The sequence below is a fragment of the Pongo pygmaeus genome, chromosome X, assembly GCF_028885625.2.
Source record: "Pongo pygmaeus isolate AG05252 chromosome X, NHGRI_mPonPyg2-v2.0_pri, whole genome shotgun sequence".
Lineage (NCBI taxonomy): Eukaryota > Metazoa > Chordata > Mammalia > Primates > Hominidae > Pongo > Pongo pygmaeus.
In genome coordinates this window covers 136,524,923-136,547,375 of record NC_072396.2, presented here as the reverse complement: position 1 = coordinate 136,547,375, position 22,453 = coordinate 136,524,923, and the positions used below count along the sequence as shown (strand labels likewise).

At 40.1% G+C, this 22,453-nt stretch overlaps 1 protein-coding gene and 1 pseudogene across 2 annotated transcripts in view; both read left to right on the top strand.

Annotated features, from left to right (window-relative positions):
* Positions 1-4,654: 4,654 nt before the first annotated feature.
* On the top strand, positions 4,655-5,921 carry LOC129025070 (acylglycerol kinase, mitochondrial-like; annotated as a pseudogene).
* Positions 5,922-7,953: 2,032 nt separating this feature from the next.
* FRMD7 (FERM domain containing 7) overlaps positions 7,954-22,453 on the top strand; it is a 50,251-nt gene continuing 35,751 nt past the window's right edge. For both annotated transcript variants that reach the window (XM_054472680.1, XM_054472679.1), the window contains exon 1: positions 7,954-8,186. In XM_054472680.1, the coding sequence (XP_054328655.1) occupies positions 8,130-8,186 (57 nt within the window). In that variant the 5' untranslated portion in view covers positions 7,954-8,129. The remainder of the gene's footprint in view (positions 8,187-22,453) is intronic.

The following is a 22,453-nucleotide window of genomic DNA, read 5'->3' as shown; positions in this document are numbered from 1 at the left end:
ATGGGATAATGGCTTTGGGGTTATAGAAGAAAATTTCCACATTTTAATGAAACACATAATAAAGATATTTAGGGAGTGAAAAGAAATAATGCTTGGAATTTGCTTTAAAGTCATTTGTGGGAGGTAGAGAGAGGAAAAGATAGAGAATGAAATAGAAAAATCTTAATATTATTTGTATTAGCTTTCTAGGGGTGTGTCTTAGTTTATTTTGTGTTGCTATAAAAGAATACCTCAGACTGGGCAATTTATAAAGAAAAGAAATTTACTTAGTTCATGTTCTGCAGGCTGAGAAGTTCAGGGCGTGACTCTGGCCTCTGGCAAGGGCTTTCATGTATGTTACAAGGTGGCAGAGAAGGTCAAAGGGGGAAGTGGGCACATACAAAGAGAGGGGAAAACCGAAGGGCATCCTAGCTTTATAACAACCCACTCTCTCAGGAACGAATCCGTTCCCACAAAAACTAATCCAGTATCATTACAGCAAGCACTCATTACCCCGGATATACCACCAAGCCATTCATGAGGGATCTGCCCCTATAACACAAACACACCCCACTAGGCCCCACCTCTCAATACTGTCATATTGGGGATCAAATTTCAACATGAGTTTTCGTGGGGACAAACAAACCATATCTAAACTATAGCTAGATGCTGTAACAAAATACCGCAGACTGTGTGGCATAAACAACAAATTAATTTCTCACAGTCCTGGAGACTGGAAGTGTGAGATCAAGATGTCAGCAAGTTTGGTTTCTCCTGAAGCCTCTCTCTTTGGTTTATGGAAGGCCACCTTCTTGCTGGGTCCTCCGTGGTCTTTCCTCTGTGCACATGTTTCTCTGTCCTAATAGCCTCTTCTTACAAGAAGACCAGTCAGATTAGATTAAGGCCAACCCTAAGGGCCTCATCTTAACATAATTGCCTTTTTAAAAAGCCTATCTCCAAATACGGTCATGTTTTGAGGTAGTGGGTGTTAGGGCTTTGACATAAAAATTTTGAATGATGAGTATATGTGAGTTTATTGTACTGTCTATACCCTTTGCTTTTGTATATGTATAAAAATGTGTATTAAATACAACAACATTCCAGAGAAGGACATAAAGGTACACCCGAGGCTGGGTGCGGTGGCTCATGCCTGTAATCCCAGCACTGTGGGAGGCCAAGGCAGGAGGATCATGAGGTCAGGAGTTCGAGACCAGTCTGGTCAATATGGTGAAATCCTATCTCAACTAAAAATACAAAAATTAACCAGGCGCGGTGGCACATGCCTGTAGCCCCAGCTACTTGGGAGGCTGAGGCAGAAGAATCGCTTGAACCTGGGAGGCAGAGATTGCAGTGAGCCGAGATCATGCCACTGGACTCCAACCTAGGTGACAGAGCAAGACTCCGTCTCAACAGCAACGACAACAACAAAGTACACCTGAACAGGTAAACATACATAGCATGTCTCGTAAATAGGCACCATCAGGAAGATATCAATTATCCCTGAGCAAATTCATAATTTTAACATATCTCAATAAATACACCAACATTTGTTTCCTGGAACTGAATAAGTGTATGCAGAAAAATAAGTAAACAAGAATAGCCAGGAAAATTCTGGAAAATGAAAGAGTAATGGGGTGTGGAGCAGCCTTACTGGATACTAAAACATACTCTAGCGCCTCAAAAATTAAAACAGTGTGGTATTTGTGCATGACTGGAAGAGAATAAAAATCCCAAAATAGACCCAAGTGCATAAGATGATTTAATATATGATAAAAGCAACTTCTCAAATCAATGGAGGTAGAAATAAGCTTTCTGATCAACATTAGGACAAGTGGGAAGCCATTTCAAAAAAGATTAAACTGAATCTATACCTCATGCCATACATCAGGATAAAACTCAAATAGATAAAAGATTTAAATTTTTTTAAAAAAACAAAACCATAAAAGCACTAAAAAGAAAGCCTTAAAGTGAATGCCTTCCTAACTATGACTCAAAATCCAGAGGCCATTTTTTAAAATGATTGACAAATTGTGCTATACAAAAAAGAAAAACTCATGGCAAACACACGTGAGCGCACAGACACACACACACCCCATAAGACCATAAGCAATGTCAAAAGACAAAGGAGAAATGGGGAAAATATTTGTAACTTATATATCACAGACAAAGGACTAGACTAATTTCCCTAATTTTTAAAGAGTTTCTAGAAATCTGTGAGAAAAAACAATAAACCATTTTTTAAGGGAGACCTAAAAAGAAATAATCGACAGCACGAACAGACAACTTACAGAATGGGAGAAAATATTTGCAAACTATGCATCCAACAGGGGACTAATATTTAGAATTTACAAGGAACTCAGACAATTTCACACACAAAAAAAACACTTTAAAAAGTGGAGAAAGGATGTGAATAGACATTTTTCAAAAGAAAACATATAAATGACCAACAAGCATATGAAAAAAAAGTTCAGCATCAGTAATCATCAGAGAAATGCAAGTTAAAACCACAATGAGATATCATCTTATACTAATCAGAATAGCTATCATTAAAAAGTCAAAAAAATAACAGTTGTCAGTGAAGATGCAGAGAAAAGGGAGTGCTTGTCCATTGTTGGTGGGAATGTAAATTAGTACAACCACTGTGGAAAACAGTATGAACATTTTTCAAAGAACTAAAAATAGAACTACCCTTCAATCCAGCAATCCCACTACTGAGTATCCCCAAGGAAAAGAAATCATTATATTAAAAAAGATATCTGCATTCATATGTTTATGGCAGCACTATTCACAATAGCAAAGATATGGAATCAACCTAAATGTTCATCAACAGATGATTGGATAAAGAAAATGTGGTATGTGTACACAGTGGAGTCCTATTCAGCCACAAAACAGAATGAAATGTGTCTCTTACAGCAACATGGATGGAACTGGAAGCCATTATCTTAAGTGAAACAACCCAGAAACAGAAAGTCAAATACCACATGTTCTCACTTATAAGCTAAATAATGTATACATGCAGACATAAAGGGTGGAATGATAGATACTGGAGACTCAGAAAGGTGAGAGGATGGGAAGGGTGTAGATGGTGACAGATTACTTAACCAGTACAATTAATTTCTTAATGGGTATATTATTTGGGTGATGGACACAATAAAAGCATAGACTTCACCAGTACTCAACACATATCTAGGTAACAAAATTGCACTTGTACTCCTTAAACTTTATACAAAATCTTTTAAATAAGAAAAATAAAATGGGAATGTTGAAGTAAACGAACACATCTTCCACAGTAAAAGAAATCCACACAAAAAAGAAATTAATATAAATGTAATGGCACTGGGGCCAGGCATGGCGGCTCACACCTGTAATCCCAGAACTTTGGGAGGCTGAGGTGGGCGGATCACCTGAGGTCAGGAGTTCCAGACCAGCCTGGCCAAAATGGTGAAACCCCATCTCTACTAAAAATACAAAAAAAAAAAACTAGTGGGGTGCGGTGGCACACGCCTGTATTCCCAGCTACTCGGGAGGCTGAGGCAGGAGAATCACTTGAACCCGGGAGGTGGAGGCTGCAGGGAGCCAAGATCGCGCCACTGCACTCCAGCCTGGGAGACAGAGCGAGACTCCGTCTCAAAAAAAAAAAAAAAAAAAATGTAATGGCCCCTAAACATATGAAAAGATGCTTGACTTCTCTCATAATATGAAAAGTACACCAAGATTTTTTTCCTCACCCATCAGTTTGGTAAACATTCAAAAGTTTGATACTCCACTGTCAAGCCTGTGTAGAAAACAGTCACTCTCATACATTACTAATGGGACTGCAAAGTAGTACAACCTTTATTAGTTTGGTAGGGCTGCCCTAAGAAATATCACAGACCGGGTGGCTTAAACAACAGAAAGTTACTTTCTCACCATTCTGCAGGCTAGAAGTCTGAGATCAAGGTGTTGGCAGGACTGGTTCCTTCTGATGCCTCTCTCCATGGCTTACAGATGTACATCTTCTCCTCTATGTGTCTTCATGTTGTCTTCCCTCTTTACATGTCTGTGTCCTACTCTCTTTTAATAAGGACACTAGTCAAACTGGATTCGACCCACCCTAATGACCTCATTTCAACTTAATTACTTCTTTAAAGACCCTCTCTCCTAATGCAGTCACATTCTGAGTTACTAGGGCTCAGGACTTCAACATAAGAATTTTATGGGTCACAATTCAACCCATAATAACCCTTATGGAAGGAAATATAGATATAGCTATCGTGACTACCAATTCATTATCCTTGACCAGCAACTCTACTTCTGGAAATCTATCCTACAGATATATCTGCACACATATAAATTGACATATGTATGAAGATATTCATTTCAGTCTTGTTGAGGCTGAAATATTAATTTCAGACTGGCTGAGTGAACTTTGGTTTGTCTACACAGTGCAAAATTATGCAGCTGTGAAAAGAAATGAGGAAGTTCTCCATGCACAGGTAAGGGCAGATCTCCATGATAAATGAGGAAAAAGAATGCACAAAACAGTGTAATATTAGTATGCTACCTACATAGGATATATATATTTGTATTTGCTTGTATAAAATTTGCATAAGGAAACACTGAAGGCTGAACAACTACAACAAAACGCTAATAAAAGTGGTTATCGAGCGGGACCAGCCACGCAAATCTCTAGAAGATGACGGTGTTCTTTAAAACACTTCAAAATCATTGGAAGAAAACTACAGCTGGGCTCTTCCTGCTGCCCTGGGGAGGCCAGCGGCTCTATGGAAAACACTGTGATAACCTACTAAGGAGAGCAGCCTGTGAAGAAGCTCAGGTGTTTGGCAATCAACTCATTCCTCCCAATGCACAAGTGAAGAAGGAAACTGTTTTTCTCAATCCTGCAGCTTGCAAAGGCAAAGCCAGGATTCTATTTGAAAAAAATGCTGCCCCGATTTTACATTTATCCCGGCATAGGTGTGACTATTGTTAAGACAGATTATGAGGGACAAGCCAAGAAATTCCTGGAACTGATAGAAAACACATATGTGATCACTGTTGAAGGAGGAGATGGGACACTGCAGGAGGCTGCTACTGGAGTTCTTTGATGAACAGATGAGGCTACCTTCAGTAAGATTCCCATTGGATTTATCCCACTGGGAGAGACCGGTAGTTTGAGTCATAACCTCTTTACTGAAAGTGGAAACAAAGTCCAACATATTACTGATGCTACACTTGCCATTGTGAACGGAGAGATAGTTCCATTTGATGTCTTGCAGATCAAGGGTGAAAAGGAACAGCCTGTGTTTGCGATGACCGGCCTTTGATGGGGATCCTTCAGAGATGCTGGCATCAAAGTTAGCAGGTACTGATATCTTGGGCCTCTAAAAATCAAAGCAGCCCACTTTTTCAGCACTCTTAAGGAGTGGCCTCAGACTCATGAAACCTCTATCTCGTATACAGGACCTACAGAGAGACGTGCCAATGAACCAGAGAAGACCCCTGTACGAAGGCCTTCTTTGTACAGGAGAATATTACGGAGGCTTGCATCTTACTGGGCACAACCACAGGATGCCCTTTCCCAAGAGGTGAGCGGAGAGGTCTGGAAAGATGTGCAGTTGTCCACCATTGAACTGTCCATCACAACACGGAACAATCAGCTTGACGGAACACGCAAAGATTTTATGAACATCTGCATTGAAGCCGACACCGTCAGCAAAGGAGGCTTTATAACTATACGAAGTCTAAAGGTGAGAAAAGCCAAGCTGGACACCGAGGGCATGGAGTGTCTCCAAGCCAGCCAGTACACTTTGCTTGTCCCCGAGGGAGCAGGGAGCTCTTTTAGCATTGACAGTGAGGAGTATGAAGCGATGCCTGTGGAGGTGAAACTGCTCCCCAGGAAGCTGCAGTTCTTCTGTGATCCTAGAAAGAGAGAACAGATGCTGGCAAGCCCCACCCAGTGAGCAGGCAGACGACAAGTACTCCGAGACCACATTTTAGGCCACCGGTGGGACCAAAAGGGAACAGGTGCCTCAACCATCCCAACAGTGTTGTCAGAGGCTCTCAAGGGCATTTTCATGGCAAGTACCCCTCTGCCCCCCTCCAGCAGTGCTTCCCAAAGTGTTCTCTGTCACCTGCTTTGCAATCAGCTTCTGTTAGGGCATGTTTTGTTTTGGTGTGATGGTCGACCCTCCTAAACACGGACTTTCCTCAGGCTGGTTCAAGATGGAAAAGGACTTTCTTCTGTTTTCTCCCAAAGTGCAACCACAGTGGAGAGCCCACAGTGGGCTTAGCCTGCCTAAGCCCTTCCATTCCCATTCTATTCTTTGACTGTACTAGGAATTCTGGGAAAAGTGCCTTCCTTCCCTGGTGACCTTTTCCTATTTCTAGGCTCCTCCACGGTTGCTGCTATTTTGAGAGCTCCGGCTCTTGTTTAGCTTTTATTTCAATTCTATCCTCAGTCCAGATATGTATGTGAGGTTGTTTCCCTCTTCAGCCATGGCTATAATACTGTAAAATGCTAGTTTTTATTGTTTAAATAGTGCTTCTTAAATGGTTTGCATGAGAGCCACTTGGAGTGCATGTTGAAAATTGATCTATTTGGGGTCCACCCCAAACCTAACGACCCAATTTGGGGATGGGGTTCAGGTATCTGCATTTTTAAAAAGTCAGCCACCCTTCCCAGGTGATTCTGTAAGTTGGTCCCTCAACTGTACTTAGAGAAATAGTGTTTTAAAGCAGTGTTCCACAAAGTATTCTGCGCATGTGGCCCCCAAAAGTATTTTGAAAAATCATGTATCCCCTCACCCATCTAAGTTGACATCTAAAATTTTTCATGGGAAGTTAAATACTTGACAAAGTATGTATTTGCTGGTGTCATGTAAATATTGGTATTTTAAAATAAAAACTGTTACATCACTATTTTAAACATATCCAGTACAATTTAAATATCACAACAATGTGATACCCTTTATTCATTTATAAAAATAAATGAGCTAGTTCTTTAGTAGTTGAACATTTTAAATTGGCTTTTCTTCTATATTTTCATACCACTTTCAGCCAAGAATCCTATCGTAATGTAATCTATTGTGCTTGGCATCTTTTAATCATTCACCCACTATCTTCTTGTCAACAAAAAATATAAATGGAAGTAAGTTTTTTTAGTTCTTGCCTTAAGTGTTATCTCCGTCCAGAATAAATGTTATCGTAATTATTGGTATATAATGAAAATGATATTAATACAATTCTTTGATGATTGTTTTATTAGAATGTTCTTTATCCTAATTAGTTCATTTATCCAAGAATGCATGAATGTTATTTACAGCTGAGATGGGGTTCAACCTCAGTTGTATTCCTTGTTTCATTTCTTTATAGATGTAAGCACATAAATTCTATGGGAATAGAAAGAAAAAAAAATGGTTACCAATAGGGGTGTATTGGGAACACAGAAAAGAGGGAACAGGAGTGGAAGTGAAGTTTTCCATATACATTTTTATATAGTTTTTATTTCTAAATCATGTGAATTCAGATAATTAAAATTAGACATAATTTTATATTATATATGTTTCTATATAATACGCAATTATATGGATATATATCTATATATAATTATATATAGATATATATAAGCATAGATAGATAGATAGATAGATGGATAGATAGATAGATAGATAGATAGATAGATAGATAGATAGATAGATAGATAGATGCTTCCTAGCTCGGCCATGAGATTTCTAGTACAATTTGAGATTAACTCGGATCTTTTTACTTTTGAGAATGGCTATTCTCAGTTTATTAAAGCTTCATCTAGGGTTTTCAAATTGTGCCCTTGTGAAATAAAGAAAATCCTCAGGGACCACAAATGCTTGCTTTCTTTATATTTTTCTTTGAAGAAAGGAGCGGAGTTTAAGAAGGCTAGAGGAAGTCCAGTTAGATTTGATATTAACCAAACGGGAGACTACCCAGATGCTATTGATCCCCTGCACTTGGCAGCACAAACGCCCTTGGGTGTGCATTACTTCAAGCAAACGGAAGTGTGCCCCGCTTACAGTGGGAATGCCTGGCTGGGGGTGGGGGGACCCGAATGCACCACATCCAGCTGGGAGTGAAATTCCTGGAGAAAGCACCCACAGCACTCTGAACCTGCTTGCAGCCCAACGGCCTCGCTGAGAATGCTACATTTAAAAGTGCAGTTTTTGGATGATTCCCAGAAGATTTTTGTGGTTGATGTAAGTGGAAATCACGTTGGTATTATTCCTTTATTATTCATTCAATAATAGTCATTTGTGAACAGCCCATTAGACAGCAATGTTATGTCTTCTTTAGGACTGAATGAAGGACTGTGATTTTTAGCTTTGGAAAAATAATCTGTATTTAACATCACAATGTAGTTCATATTTTTCCATTAACCTTTCTCTTAGAACAAGTTGTCTTTTCTCAAGGGACAACAATAGCAAATTTTAAAGACAGAATAACTATTTGCAAAAACTAAAGCAACAATAAGCTAGTTCTTTTACCCAATAAGGTATTATTGTTCATTGAAATTATGTCTGTGGGTCTCACCCCATGAGCATTTGTGGGGAGAAAACTGTTGTTCTGAGGGAAAGGAGTGGGGGAAGCTATCCTCCTTTTCTGAAGAAAACCTATGGGTTATAAGGGGTAGAATTATGTAGTTGTAATGAGAACTTCAGGAAGTAATGACAAGTATGAGAGAGAAAAATAGGATGAGACTATTTAGTTTGATTTAGTACTTATAGTTCAGAGTTCTTAATAAATTCCTAGCTACAAGATGATTGCATACAATTATACCTCATCTCTTCAAGAAAGAACAAATGTATTAAGCACATCATTTGGTGCTCATGTTCCAACATCTTAAGATATGTACATTTTGATGTCAGGATTTATGTATGAGCATTTTGAAAAGCTCTACATTTTTATTGGAACCAAAAATGCTATTTGCTTTGATATTTACGTTAGCTACTAACAAGAGACAAATAGTTTATTTTCTCTGAAATTCATACAAAATATTTGTTCTTTTCTTTTATACATAAACTGACAACTGCTGTGGCTCAGCCATGATGTTGGGTGTGTGGGTAGCCCATTTTTCCAATGAGTATTTTATTTTTATTTGAATCCTGTGCTTTGTGAGTGATGACTTCATGCCTTCGTCTGCTGTTTTGCTGTCTCTTCCTTTCAGTTTTATGCGCAAAAGGCATTTCTAGTTCCACAGACCTGAATGATTTGTTTTTGTAGCAAATAGCTTCCATTAGAGGTATGAGGCATTTCCTATTCTTTCTTGGAACTATATTTAAGGGGTGGAAAATATCTTTTGAGTAGTTTATCCATTTGCAGACTGGTGGTGTATGCTTACAGTGCTGCAGTACCTGAATTAGTGAGCTGGGTATTCAAAAGATATTGCTTTAGGCTAAGTTTTTAATAGATATTTCAAGGAACTCAAAGAGAAATCTTTGACAAAAAGTGACAAGAGTTTTTTGAATGTGCAGTCTAATTCAGATCCATTTAAATGGGGTGGAGGGTGGATGGGGAACACAGTACCATATCTTCACAAAATTCACCTACGGAAGAGCCACTTCCAGCAACTAGAAGACTTGATTTGGCTTCAAGTCAAACTGTCTCTTTCCAGCTGCAACACATTGTGTTCCTTGGAAAGATAATGGGAGAGATTTGATACCCAGCAATTCAGGTGTCAAAGCATGTGATCCCTTTTGCTCTGTGGAAGACTGCTTTGTAAGTAGCAACCGTGGTGTTACCCAGAGTGGCAATAGCATTGGCTGCAGTACTGTGAGTGGCTTTGTCCAGAGGAGTTAGAAGCTTAAGTTAGCATTCAGTCATCCAATAGTACCTTCTCTGCTTAACAATAATAGATTGATGATGATGATGATGATGATGATAGTGATGATGATGATAATGGTGGTGATGATGATGATGATGATAGCAGTAGTGAGTCATCTGTGGATAGCACTTTAAAATTTACAAAGCACTTTCACATCCATTAGTTCATTTGATCCTCCATTCAGCCTTGTGAATGAAGGTAGGGAAAAGATCTTTTCCCATTTTGTAAGTTGAAAGATGGAGGCTCAGGGAACTTAAGTGACATGTGCACAATCACACAGCATATAATTGCAGAGCTGGACTTCCAATCCAGAACCCTCCCCTCTCCTTCATATACAATTTTAAACAGAAGACTCATCTGTCAGTAGCCTTCAGTATTGCCGATGCACATTATTTATTTTCTGATGACCTCAAAAGGCATAGAACTTGGCACACAGTGAGCTTTTGATGACTATTGTGAACCAGTTAGTAGATCCTTCTTTTCTTAATCATGGTTGAAGAATTATGTGGGACAGTGTTCCCTCAAGGTCAGGGAGACAATGGTGTGAATCTTTTCACCTATTCAAACACTTAAAAAAGCAACCTAAAGAATGCTCTATTTTATTAGTACTAACATTCCAAATTTGATGAAGAAATGCTTGGAACCATAATGAAGAGAACCCATTAATAGCTGAGGAAGGCCTTATGGAGGACCTTTTGATACTAAACTGAAATCTCAAGAGGCATGGATCATAACCAGGGAAAACTGTCCTTCAAGATAAGACTCAAGAAAATAATTGGTTGCATAAGGGAACATAGTGGACTCTTGGGTATTGGTGTTGATTTTACAGAAAGTGCAGTGGTAGAAATATAAAAAGGACACATGATAAGATAAAATAATGTCACCTGGGGAAAGCTCATTGACATCCAGAACCCTTTCTGCACCCCCAGTACTATTATCTTGCTGAGTTTGCCGGTGTCCAAGGTCTAACTCAGGCCTCCTGACTAAGAAGCCTGTTTTGTCACTACTCCACAAGAACTGGAGTCAGAGACTGACATTTAAAATTAGAATGCTAGTGTCACCATTTACAGTGGGATTGGGGACACTGGGGTCCTCTCATCATTTATATGCCAAATGATGTCAGAAGAGCCAGATCTGGGAGAATTAGATATATGATCCTAATATTCGATGGCCTGGTAATGCATCTGTGTCCACAGAGGCCATGGCATTGAGACCTTTTAGTCACGTATTCATTAATTAACTCATTTAGTTAACAAATTATTATTGAGGACCTAATATGTCCCAGGCCCAGTTCTGGGAACAGTAGACTCTGTTATATTGGTAGGTAAAGTTCATGAGCAAGAGCACACTCTGGTCTGGACAATACTGCCTGGATGCTACCAATTTTGGCCTTGGTTATTCCTTTTTCTGTCATTGCATGATTGACAACTCCGCTTTCTGATCATCCTGCTGTTTTTAACTTGTTAATACTTTCAGTTAGTTTATTAGAAAGAGTGGCTGCTCCCAAATACATCTTGTTTTCCTGAGGTTTCTTTGCATATTTGTGCTCTGAGTCACTCGGTGTTGATTTTATAGATAAATTCTCTGAAAATATTAGTCAACCTTTTCTTTCATGAACTTCCAATAGTGTTTAGCGGTGCAGGATAGGTTATGGGACTTCACAATTGCTAGAATGTGCCTACTAAAGTACAATCCAATGAAGAAAATGAATTTAGTGAAAATGTCATCTTACTTTTCAGGCCCTCATATTTATTTCATAAAACTGATCATTGTCAAATATTAGCGTTATTCTTAGGGCTGATCTTACACGTACAGCTTATCTTTAGACTGTCAAGGAAGGCTCTCTAGAATGATGATGGGAGTGGGTGAGTGGGACCAAAAATTGAATAAGGTCATGATTTACAAATTAATTGCAGGTTTTATTGTATATTTAGTTTTGCTTCTTCAACATGGAGACTAGAACTTTTCTTGAAGGAAAAAAGGAAGATGAGACCAAAGTTAAAGCTTTGTGAGATATTAGAAACAATAGAGGGTCAAGTTTCTAGCTTGACTATCAATCTCTTCAATATACACACATGCACATGCACATGCATGTGTGCACACACACACTCTCACACACATTTAGTAGTAGTGATGAGTGCCTTTGGAGAGCAACCTCTTGTTTGCTCATCTCAGGTTACATAGAGAGTTGTACAAAATGGTCATCCCATCACCGTATTTGACACAGTTCTATCTGATATCCCTTTTTGCCTGCTGCATTTCTGTCTTTGTAAAAGCTGTTATTTCTGAATTTCCACAATGATGTTTCACTTTGATGGTTTCTGGAGCCTAAAGTCAAAACAAGATGTTAAAACAACTCTACTTTCACATTTACCTGATTGCTAAGTGATTGTACTGGCCATGCAGTGGGTACCCAGTAAGAGAATATAGTAAGTTAGCTCACCTGATTCCCTTGGGAGTCCATGATAAAGGCCACTAGGCCTCATTTTTGGAAAGACAGAGAGGCAGTGCCAGGACAGAACACTGTTCAAGTTAAGTAGGAAAGCAAAGCACAGTGATTTTTAAATTTATTAGTGGTGGAATTTACCCTTGGGATGTTTGCCCAGGGGTTGGTTTTTAAATTTGTAATGATGAAGGATCTTTTGTAGTTTAGTCAACAGTGAAATAGATAACTGATTCTGTCACTTCATAAGGCAAAGTTCTTCCAGCTTCAATGATATGAAATTGCTTTGGTGTAATAGAAGGTACCTGAATTTGGGACTACAAAAACTACCAAAAAACTCACCACTTTAGCTATGTAATCTTGGACTAATCACTTATCCCCTTAGCTTGCTGAGTTGTTGTGAGGAGTAATACAAATTAGGTAATGTATATTTGGAGTCTGATAAACCAGGATAGATTTGACTCTGCCACTGACAAGCTGTGGAGCCGTGGGTAAGTCACTTAGGCTATTTGAGCCTTAGTTCTGTCAACTGTAAATCCTAGACTTGGGGTGCCAGGAAAAACTTCCAGAAGAACAAACCATTTAAGTTGCTGAGTAGGAGTTAAGAAGGTGAAGATCGAGAGGTAGATTGTGGGGGAAGTATGGTGATCTACACAAAGGGAAGAGCGAAGGCCAATATGCAAAAGAGAACATGGTCCTTTCACAGAACAAAAGGGTCAATCTGAGTGAAGAATGGAGTATTGAAAGGAAAATGGGAGTGACAGGAGGTCAAAGTTGAAGAAGAGGTTGGCAGCTAGACCATTCAGGCAATGTGTTCTATATGTGAAGAAGTGTGATCTTTATCCTGAAGGTGGAAGAGACCACTAAAGGGCTTAAAAGTGGGGACATTAGCCTCTGCTCATCATTCATTAATTTATGCATTTATTCATTCAGCCTATATTTAATAAAAATGTGTTCTAAGTGCTACAGATGCCAGGTAGAATCTGAATGTTACCATCAAGTTTAGTGGATCCAATTTTAGATGGTCAAACTATAGCCAAACACATATGCCCAAACATCGATATTGCAGCCTACTAGGGTTCTGAACTTGGTCAATGGTGAAGACAGACAGGAAGGATGAATAAAAGACATGCTAATGAGGTAGAATTTCTAGAACCATTTGATGCCACCCTTTTGGATATGGGAGATATGTGAGAAAGGATCTAAATGACCTTTAGTTTCTACCTTAAGTGGCTGGTGGGATGATGGCCCCATTCACCAAGATAGAGAACAGAATAGAAGGAGCAAGTTTAGAAGGGATAATGATTGGTTTTGTTTGAGATTTATAGATGGGATTATGGAAGGAAAAATACATCTGGAGTAGGGCAGACCTGAATTCTAGACCAAACCCCAACAATTTGAAGGTGTGAGACTTCAGGTGGGTCACTTCAGCTCTCTGAGGATGTGCCCTTATCACTAAAGTGGAGATAATCCTAGCATCTACCTCATGAGGTCATTGTCATGATAAATGAGATATCAGGGATAAGGTTCCTGACACAAAGCAGGTGCTCAAACTTGTTAATTCCCCTCTCCCTGGCTTACAGACCTCCTTATTTCTGTACTTTGCAAACCAACAAAGAACAGTCTTTCACTTTCAACTGGACTTTCTTTTGATAATGCTTGATTTTGCAACCCACCTCCTGGTAATAGAGCCGTGCTCCCCCATTTCTGCGCTTCCTGTAGGGTTAATTTACCCTGCCTTTTTGCATGCTTTGGCCTCTGTTTACTCAGCAGCCCCAAGAGATTTGCTCTTCCCTTTGGAGTCATTAATCCTGGAAGGGTCCATAAGAACTCCCTAGAGTTACCTAAATTAATGTAGGGCTTCCTTTAAGGAAGCAGATGGGAATAGCCAAACCCTTTGCATTTTACTACATTCTAAATTGTTCCATGGTCATTACTCACAGTTAGGGTACTACAGTTAATAATAATAACAATAATATTACTGAATAATAATCACAAATAGCATTTATCAACAATTTTCTAGATGTACTTCCCATGCACTACCTTACATAAGTCTCACGCACATCAAATAAGTGTCACTGACTAGGGTTTTTATATAACTTCTCTGTGCCTTGGGTTTTTTTTTTTTTTTTAATCTGTAAAATGGGGATAATATTAGTACCTGCTCTATAGGGTCCTAACAAAGGTTAAATGAATTAATATATGTAAAACACTCAGACTAGTATTAGTAAGTGCCATATAAGTGTTTGCTACACTCATGCCTCATGGAATTGGCTCCAATTTTAGATGGTGAACACATGTCCTGCTTCTTGCGTCCAAGCAGTAATATTCCAAGCTGACTAGGCCTAAAATATTATGTTTATCTCTATTTTATGAGTATGTGAACTGAGGCACAGAGAGGTTGACTTACCCAAAGTCATATGGCTATTTAAGTTATCAGGTGAGCTGGGATTCAAGCCCCACTTTGTCTGGCTTCAAAATCCTGTCTGGACATTGATTAGATGGTAGGCTTCTGACTCAAGCGTGATTTCTGTATATGCAGTGAAACTTCCTGGTTTTCCAGAACTTTGTGATGTATCCTCTAGCAGATACATCACAAGCAGCCTGCCTAAACAGCCTGCCCCATGCTAGGTGGGATCAATCGATGTTTGTTGATAGACTGACCAACAGACTGAGCAGATCAGCTCACCACCACCCTGTGCCTGTACAAAGAAAGCCAAGTGAAGGAGCTTCTAAACCCAGGTCAGAAAGATCATCCTGGAATCATAAGGTTCCAACCTAGCCAATGTTGGCTGTCCCTTTGCCAGGGATTCATTTGTCATTGCAGGGGACCCATACTGCCTGGTGAATGTCTTTGTTTAAACTGAGCTTCCTCTGTCGTTCATATCCCGAGGTTTGTTGCTTCAGAGAATAAATTGAACTGAAAAAAAGTGCTTGTGCTTCCTCTGGCCCCAGGCCAGGCTGAGCAGTGGGTCAAGCATGGTTTGGGTGCTGCCTGCCCCACCCTCTGGGAGCCCCACATCTCCTGCTGTCACATGGCTTCCAGGCTGCTTTCCTGCTCCAGCTCAGAGCAAAGGCAGGGCCTCCAGCCTTCCCACTCCCACTCCTACCTGCCCCTTGGCTTCCCATCCCCACAGCTGAAAGGAGGAGGGAACCCGAACGCAAGAACATTTGAGGCCATGGCAGAGGAGATTGGGAACTGGCTTTGGAGCTATAAGTGGGTGGCGGTTGGGTGTTTGTTCAAGTCTGCACTCGTGGAAATCTCTGTGGAAAATTTCAGTTAGTCGGGGCCTTGCCGCCTCTTCACCTTTCATCGCAGGGCTGGCCTGCCTGCTGCCTGGTGCTGGGGAGGAGTAGCAGAAGTTGGTTCACTGCTCTGCAGCCAGAACGATCTGCATATCTTCCCTCCGAATTAGACTCGCCAGAGGAGAAGATTCCTCTGAATTCTATAGGAGTTTCTCTCTCTCTCTTTTAAATACCCTGCATTTGCATCATTGTTTTCACCTGTCACAAACACGAATGTATTACTCTAATAAAGGCTTAACTTTAATTTGTGCCGTAAGACAATGAAGCTGTCAGTTGCAACTTGGAGAAATTCTTCAAACTGACTGAGCTGAGTCCAAATTGTCTTGGGGTCAAAAGGGCATGGCCTGAGGGGGAAAATCATCTGGGAGGCGGCTGGACTGGCCCAGTCATTTCCTAAAAGAGCCTGGAGACTGCCAGCCCAGCAGCAGGGAGCAGTGCCTAGCTTTTGTGATACTAGGTGCCTCTTAGCAGCTTTGTGCCAGACTGTCAGAACTGGAAAAACATTCCGTGAGACCAGTTCTACTGCTGAGAGAACCACCCTTAACAGTTCATTTACACCCCAGGAGGTAGTGCCGAGCTGGCCAATGAGGTGCTAGGGCAAGGCACCACTGAGAAGACCTGCTGAAGGCTACAAAGCTCAGGAAGAATGAAAGGTGACAGGCGTTCCGAGGAACATTTTTCTGGGGGCTGCGGAACTCTCTGATGTATATAGCTTGTCTGGTTCTAAACACAGCTGCTGTGCAAAAGCTACAATTATTACCCCCACATCATCTAATTCCAGCCCCTTTTTCTTTATTCCTTCTCAGCCTCTTTACCCACTTCCTCCTCTTCTGGGCCCAAGGTGTGGGGCCAGAAAGGGGAGGTTTGTCTGGGTGAGCTGACCCCAGGCCCTGGAAGCACTTAGGCATGGCGCCTCACCACTAATAGCTGGGCTTAGTTGTCTTAAACAAGAGGTCCTTTGTCCTCTGAGATTCCTTCTATGATGACGAAATTCACCTTTCAACAGACTTTTAAAAAGACAAAGATTCTCCAGAACTTCACACTCAGAACATTTTAAGTGATTGTAAGAGATCTGTGACAAAGTTACTGTCAATTGCCTTTAATGCTATGAGATTTCATTTCCTGACCTAGCTGCATGCCAGGAATTTCCACTTACATTATTTCATACAATCATTACTTAATACGTCTGTGAAATAGGTATGATTATGCTCCTTCATTCATTCATCACTCACTTAACAAGTCCTCAAGAGCCCTCACTGAATCTACACACTGTGTTGGCTATTGAGGATGCAGAGATGAATGAGAAATAGTACCTAATCTCAAAGAGCTCATGGGCTAGGGGAAGAATCAGAGATATAAGCAGGTATGTATATTATGGTGTGATGTGTACAAATGACAGTGGAAAGGATAATTTTTTTTTCTAGCACAGCAAAAGAGGGGCATCTAACCTAGATTGAAGTGTGTATGTGGAGGGGACAGACAGGTAGGGTTTTCTAAGGAAGGTGATGTCTAACCTGAGCCCCAGATAGCCAGTACTAATTATTTAGGTATGTGTTGGGGAGTTGGGGGGCTGTGGGGGAGCAGAGATGAAGGTTGGTCCAGACAAAGGGAGAAGCAGGAAAAGGCCTGTGGAGTAGGTTAATCTGATTGAATCTTAAACTTGAGGGCAGAGGGGGCTGAGAGAGAGCGGTGAGAGACTGAGGGCTGAGACAGGAGAGACAAACAGGAACTGATGAGACAGCTAAATGCCTAGGCAGATAAAAAGGGGTCTCCAAAGAATCTCTGGCCCGCCCCACAAGTGTTTACATCAGATGCTTTTGTGCAGATGGGGGAACCTGCCCAGTGCCTTGTCTGAGCATGCCCACATGCGCACTGGGAGAACAGGGTGGAGCCATGGGCAGGGGGAGGAGCTTGGCCTCCAGTTCCTGTGTGGTGGCCTGGGATTCAATCTGTGAGGTCCGGGACCTATTAGCAGGAGCTCCATCTCCCTTTGCTGAGTTGTTTTTTTTTTTCCTTTTTTTCCCTTTTCACCCAATAAAATCCTGCCCTACTCACTCTTCAATGTGTTCGCGTGCCTAAATTTTCCTGGTCGTGTGACAAGAACCTGGTTTTAGCTGAACTAAGGAGCAAAATTCTGCAACACAAAGTCATAAAAAATATTTTTCAAATAAAGAAATCAAGGTTCAGCAAGGTTAAATGTGAGCTCAAGGTCATACAACTGCAAGTAACTACTTGAGTCAGGAATTAAAAGTAGATGCGTTAATTCCAATCCCCAACTCTCTCCCCTATGGTTTGCTGCCTCCGGAATTCTGATGCACAGTTTGGGTTTATATAATTCTTTCACTGCTTTACCAAGCAAGAACTACCACTGCCACGATTCCTTCCCATAATTTGTATTCATATTTCCGTATTTACTTAAAATTTTACACAAAAAAATTATTAGACATTTTAGTATTTAATTCAAAGTCTCAAGCAAAAATAAGACAACCAAAATGTACCCCAAATAAGCTGGGAAAATTCAGTTTCTGGAAAAATGTATCCTAAGGAAATAAAATTGTGTGTAAAGATACATGTAAATCTTTGTGTACTAAGATGTTTATCTTAGTGTTGTTTGCAACAGCTCAAGGGAGAAAACAACTTACATGTCCAACAAGGTAGTTTCATATAACAGTAACTAGTGATGATATTCATAATGTAATACTACATTTTTTAAAAAAAGTTGGTCACCAAAAGGTGTTATTACATCACATGCATTGAGCTTTACTCTGTGATCCTTAGATTGGCTGTCTCTTGATAGGTGGGATTAGGAGTACCTTATTTCTTCTTGCTTTTCTGTTTCTTTTGTTCCCTGCTTTTTAAATAAGCATATATTGCTTTTGGAATGAGGCCAAAAGAACAAACAAAAAAAGAGAAAACAATAAAAGAATCTTCATTGAAAACACAGTTCCAATGATAAGTATGTGAGGTAAAGCATATGTTACCTCGATTTAACCATTGCATAATCTGCATATTTTAAAACATCATGTTGTACATGATAAATACATATAATTTTTATTCATCCATTAAAAATAATAAATAAAAGCAGTTGCTGTATATGATCCACTACCTGCATAAGCAATCAAAAGAGGGGGTTCCTCTCATAACGGCACGGCCACACTTTCCCAGCTGCTCATAGCCACATTATGTGATATGTATAGGTTCTAGGCACTTGCTCCAAAATATCAACCCCATTCCCCACTAGCCTACAATTATTACTCTTTTCCAACCTAAATAGTAGTGGTAATAGCTAATATATATCACCACAATGTTTATTATGTGCCAGACACTAGTCTAAATATTTTATATGTATCAGCTCATTGAAATCCTCAATGAAGTAGGCGCTACCAATATTCCCATTTGACAGATGTGCTAACTGGAAAGAGGTGAAGTAACTTTCCCAAAGTCACAGAATAGTAAGTGGTGCAAACAGGATTTGAACAGGGGCAAGCTGGATTAAGAGCCCATGCACTTGACCACTCCAACCACTCTTTGAAGCCAGCCCTTCAAGAACCACCATGTTGCAGTTATCTCAGCATTTTATTTTATTTATTTTATTGTATTTTTAAATTTTATTTTATTTTAAGTTCTGGGATACATGTGCAGAACGGACAGGTTTGTGACATAGGTAAATGTGTGCCATGGTGGTTTACTGCACCCATCAACCCATCACCTAGGTATTAAGCCCCACATGCATTAATTATTCATCCTGATGCTCTCCCTCCCCCAGCCCCAACCCTGATGGGCCCCAGTGTGTGTTGTTCCTCTCCCTGTGTCCATGTGTTCTCATTGTTCAGCTCCCACTTATGAGTGAGAACATGCGGTGTTTGGTTTTCTGTTCCTGTGTTAGTTTGCTGTATCTCAGCATGTTATATCTTAAACGGCTCTTATTTGTGTTGGGAGTGGTTGAGTAAAAAACAGGGTCAGCAGTTGCTGGCGAAGTGGGCCTTGTAAGAGCTCTGAGAGAGCTTTCATGTACAAATGGAAAATGGAAACGGTTCAGAGAAATGGACAAGATTAGAAAAATACGTGGCATCTGAGAATCATATGAGGCCAGAAAGAAAGGTCATTCTTTGGAGCTCAGTGGGCGGGGTTACAAGGCCAAAAGGATGCAGTAAGTTCCTTTAATTTTGAGAAGGCAAGCAATAGTTGTTGAATAGTTACTGCTTACTCTGAAACATAATAGATGCTTAGTAAATATCTGTTAAATCAACGTAAGGGTGGATTCTGTTCTTGCTCTCAGCTGCTAGGCAGCTAATCCTTGCTCCAATGAGTTAGCTGATAGAATGTCAGTCGATAAAACATTCTAGGAAGTTAAGTGTTAAGTCGGGAGGGGTGTGGTGCAAACATTTCATGTGTTAGAGTAATAATTTTTTTTCCTGGACCAGCCCTGCACACATGTGAAACTGTGTGGTCACAGTATGCCCTCACTGACTATTCGAAATGGGGTTGCCAGAAAAAATGAGAAACACCCTGCCTCAGACTTCCCCAAAGTATAACAAACGAGAGGTCATCTCTACTCCTAGGAATCTACAGAGACTCCTCAGGTTTCTCTGTGGAAGCCACTGTGAACCTGTTTATTCATTTCTGCATTTGGAGGAATGTGGACTAGAGCCTCCTAAGTTGAGAAAAGCAAATGTCAAATTCAACATTCAGAAGGGAAGAATAACTTTGGTTTTGATTTTTAAATAGCAATGAGTCAGCTTAACCAGATCCTTCTGTACAAATAATTCCACCTAAGCAATTAAAGGAGAAAAATATTGGAAAATCTTGCATTGGGAGTGTACAACTAATTTTAAGACACAAAGGTTAGTATCCCTTGGGATGTAGTTTCCCATTAAAGATTGCTAATAAGTTACAAATCCTACCAGTACTCCCTTCTCAGGTTTCCCACAATTTTACATTTAGAAAGTTAAACCATGCTTTCTCTTTCTCTCTTGTACATTAGTCTTTAAATGTGTAGTACTTAAAAGAAATGCATGAAATTAAAAATGTCCTGGGTTTGGCTGTACTTGTACCTGGGTACAATGAGAGAATTCCAGACAACTGTTTTGAGTTATGCTGCATACCCTAAAAATAGAGCCACCATATTTAAATAGCCTTGAGGAGAAAGGATGGCAGAGGTCCTTAAATCTGGGGCCAGCCCCAGACTAATCCAGACTGAGAAGAATCTGTAATCACTAGGCTTACAAGTTCAAGTCACTCCAAGGCTCACAAGTGTGAGTTAGCACTTAGGACTGGGATAACTACAGGCTGGTGTAGGCTAAAAGAAAAGGGGCAGAAAGCTGTAAGCAGGCCCTGGAGTTAAGTTACACTGCTAAGCTGTAAGCAGTCCCAGGAGTTAAGTTCAACAAATCTTTGAGAATCACCTACGGTGTGCACGACATATGTGGCGATCGGTCAAGGGGAGAGCAGACCTAAGTGGAATCTAGCTGGTTGCCATTGTAAGTCCAAGTTAGTATCAAACAGCAGGAACCCAAGTGAAGAGACTAGGTGAACATCAGGGTTAGGAACTTGGATAGATGTGTGGGTAGAAAAAGAAGAGTGAAATAACAGGTCCTAAGTGACTGCTGTAAAGGTGGAGCTTGGCAAAGAAGCCAAGTCAAGACTGAAGCAGGGGCCTCTTGTAGGTTTCCTGCTCTAGGGCAGAACTGGTCCCTTAGTGTAGTCCACAGGTGTCAACAAGCAAGCACACCTGGCTAACGTGGAGATGTGGAAAGGATGGGAAATGAGACACTCCTGGACAGGGAGATCAGCTTGAGTGATAGCTCACATGACATCTCATTTTTGCTAATCAGTTTGAATCCTATAGAGGTTGTATATTTTTAATTTAAAATTTTATATCCAGCTTCAAAAACAATAGAACCTAAGTTCATCATAAATAGATGAGAAAATTCTGGTAAGCAAATGAAGAAAATAAATTTCAAGTATAATCCTACCACCAAGATTTTAACATTTTGGTGTGCATTTTATACATTGAAATTCTACTTCTTTAATGGACCCCTAAATTCCACATGTGCCTCCCCATTCCATTTAGTTTGGAATAGTTTCATGAATATATTTCAAAAGGTTTCCTGTTCAGTCAATGCAGATTCCCCACAGTAACCCTAATATGCTGGCTTTCGTGGCCTCTTAGTAAGTAGATGGTTTATAAGGCATTATTCCTTGATGACTTCTTTATAGGGTTTCTGTGAAATTCACAACCTGTCAGAACAGCATGCCTTCCAACCTGCTCACAGCCCTGCTGGGCAACATAGTGAGCACTCTTTCTAAATGGAGTAAAACTGATTCTAGGAAAAAAGAGACAGACTCAGGGAGCAAGTGAGAAAAGGGAGGCTAAAGGAGAAGGTGAAACATTGAAGTCATAAGCAGAAGGGGGGAAAAGTGAGTCAAGGATACAGTCCAAAGGTGAGAAAAGATAATAAAGTCAGGTAACATGGTTACCAGAGGCTGGGAAGAGTAGTGGGGGGTTGGAGACTTGGGGGGAGGTGGGGATGTTTAATCAGTAGAAAAAAAATAGAAAAATGAATAAAACCTGCTATTTGATAGCACAACAAGGTGACTGTAGTCAATAATAACTTAACTGTACATTTTAAAATAACTTAAAGAGTGTAATTGGATTGTTTGTAACTCAAAGGATAAATGCTTGAGGGGATGGATATCCTACTGTCCATGATGTGCTTATTTCACATTGCATGCTTGTATCAAAACATCTCCTGTACCCCATAAATATATACGACTACTGTGTACCCACATAAATTAAAAAATGCAAAGTGAGGTAAACAGAGTGACTATGACAGGAAGAAATGAATGAAAAAAACAAGTTCTAGCTGTTTATCTCTCTCTTATCATTCATA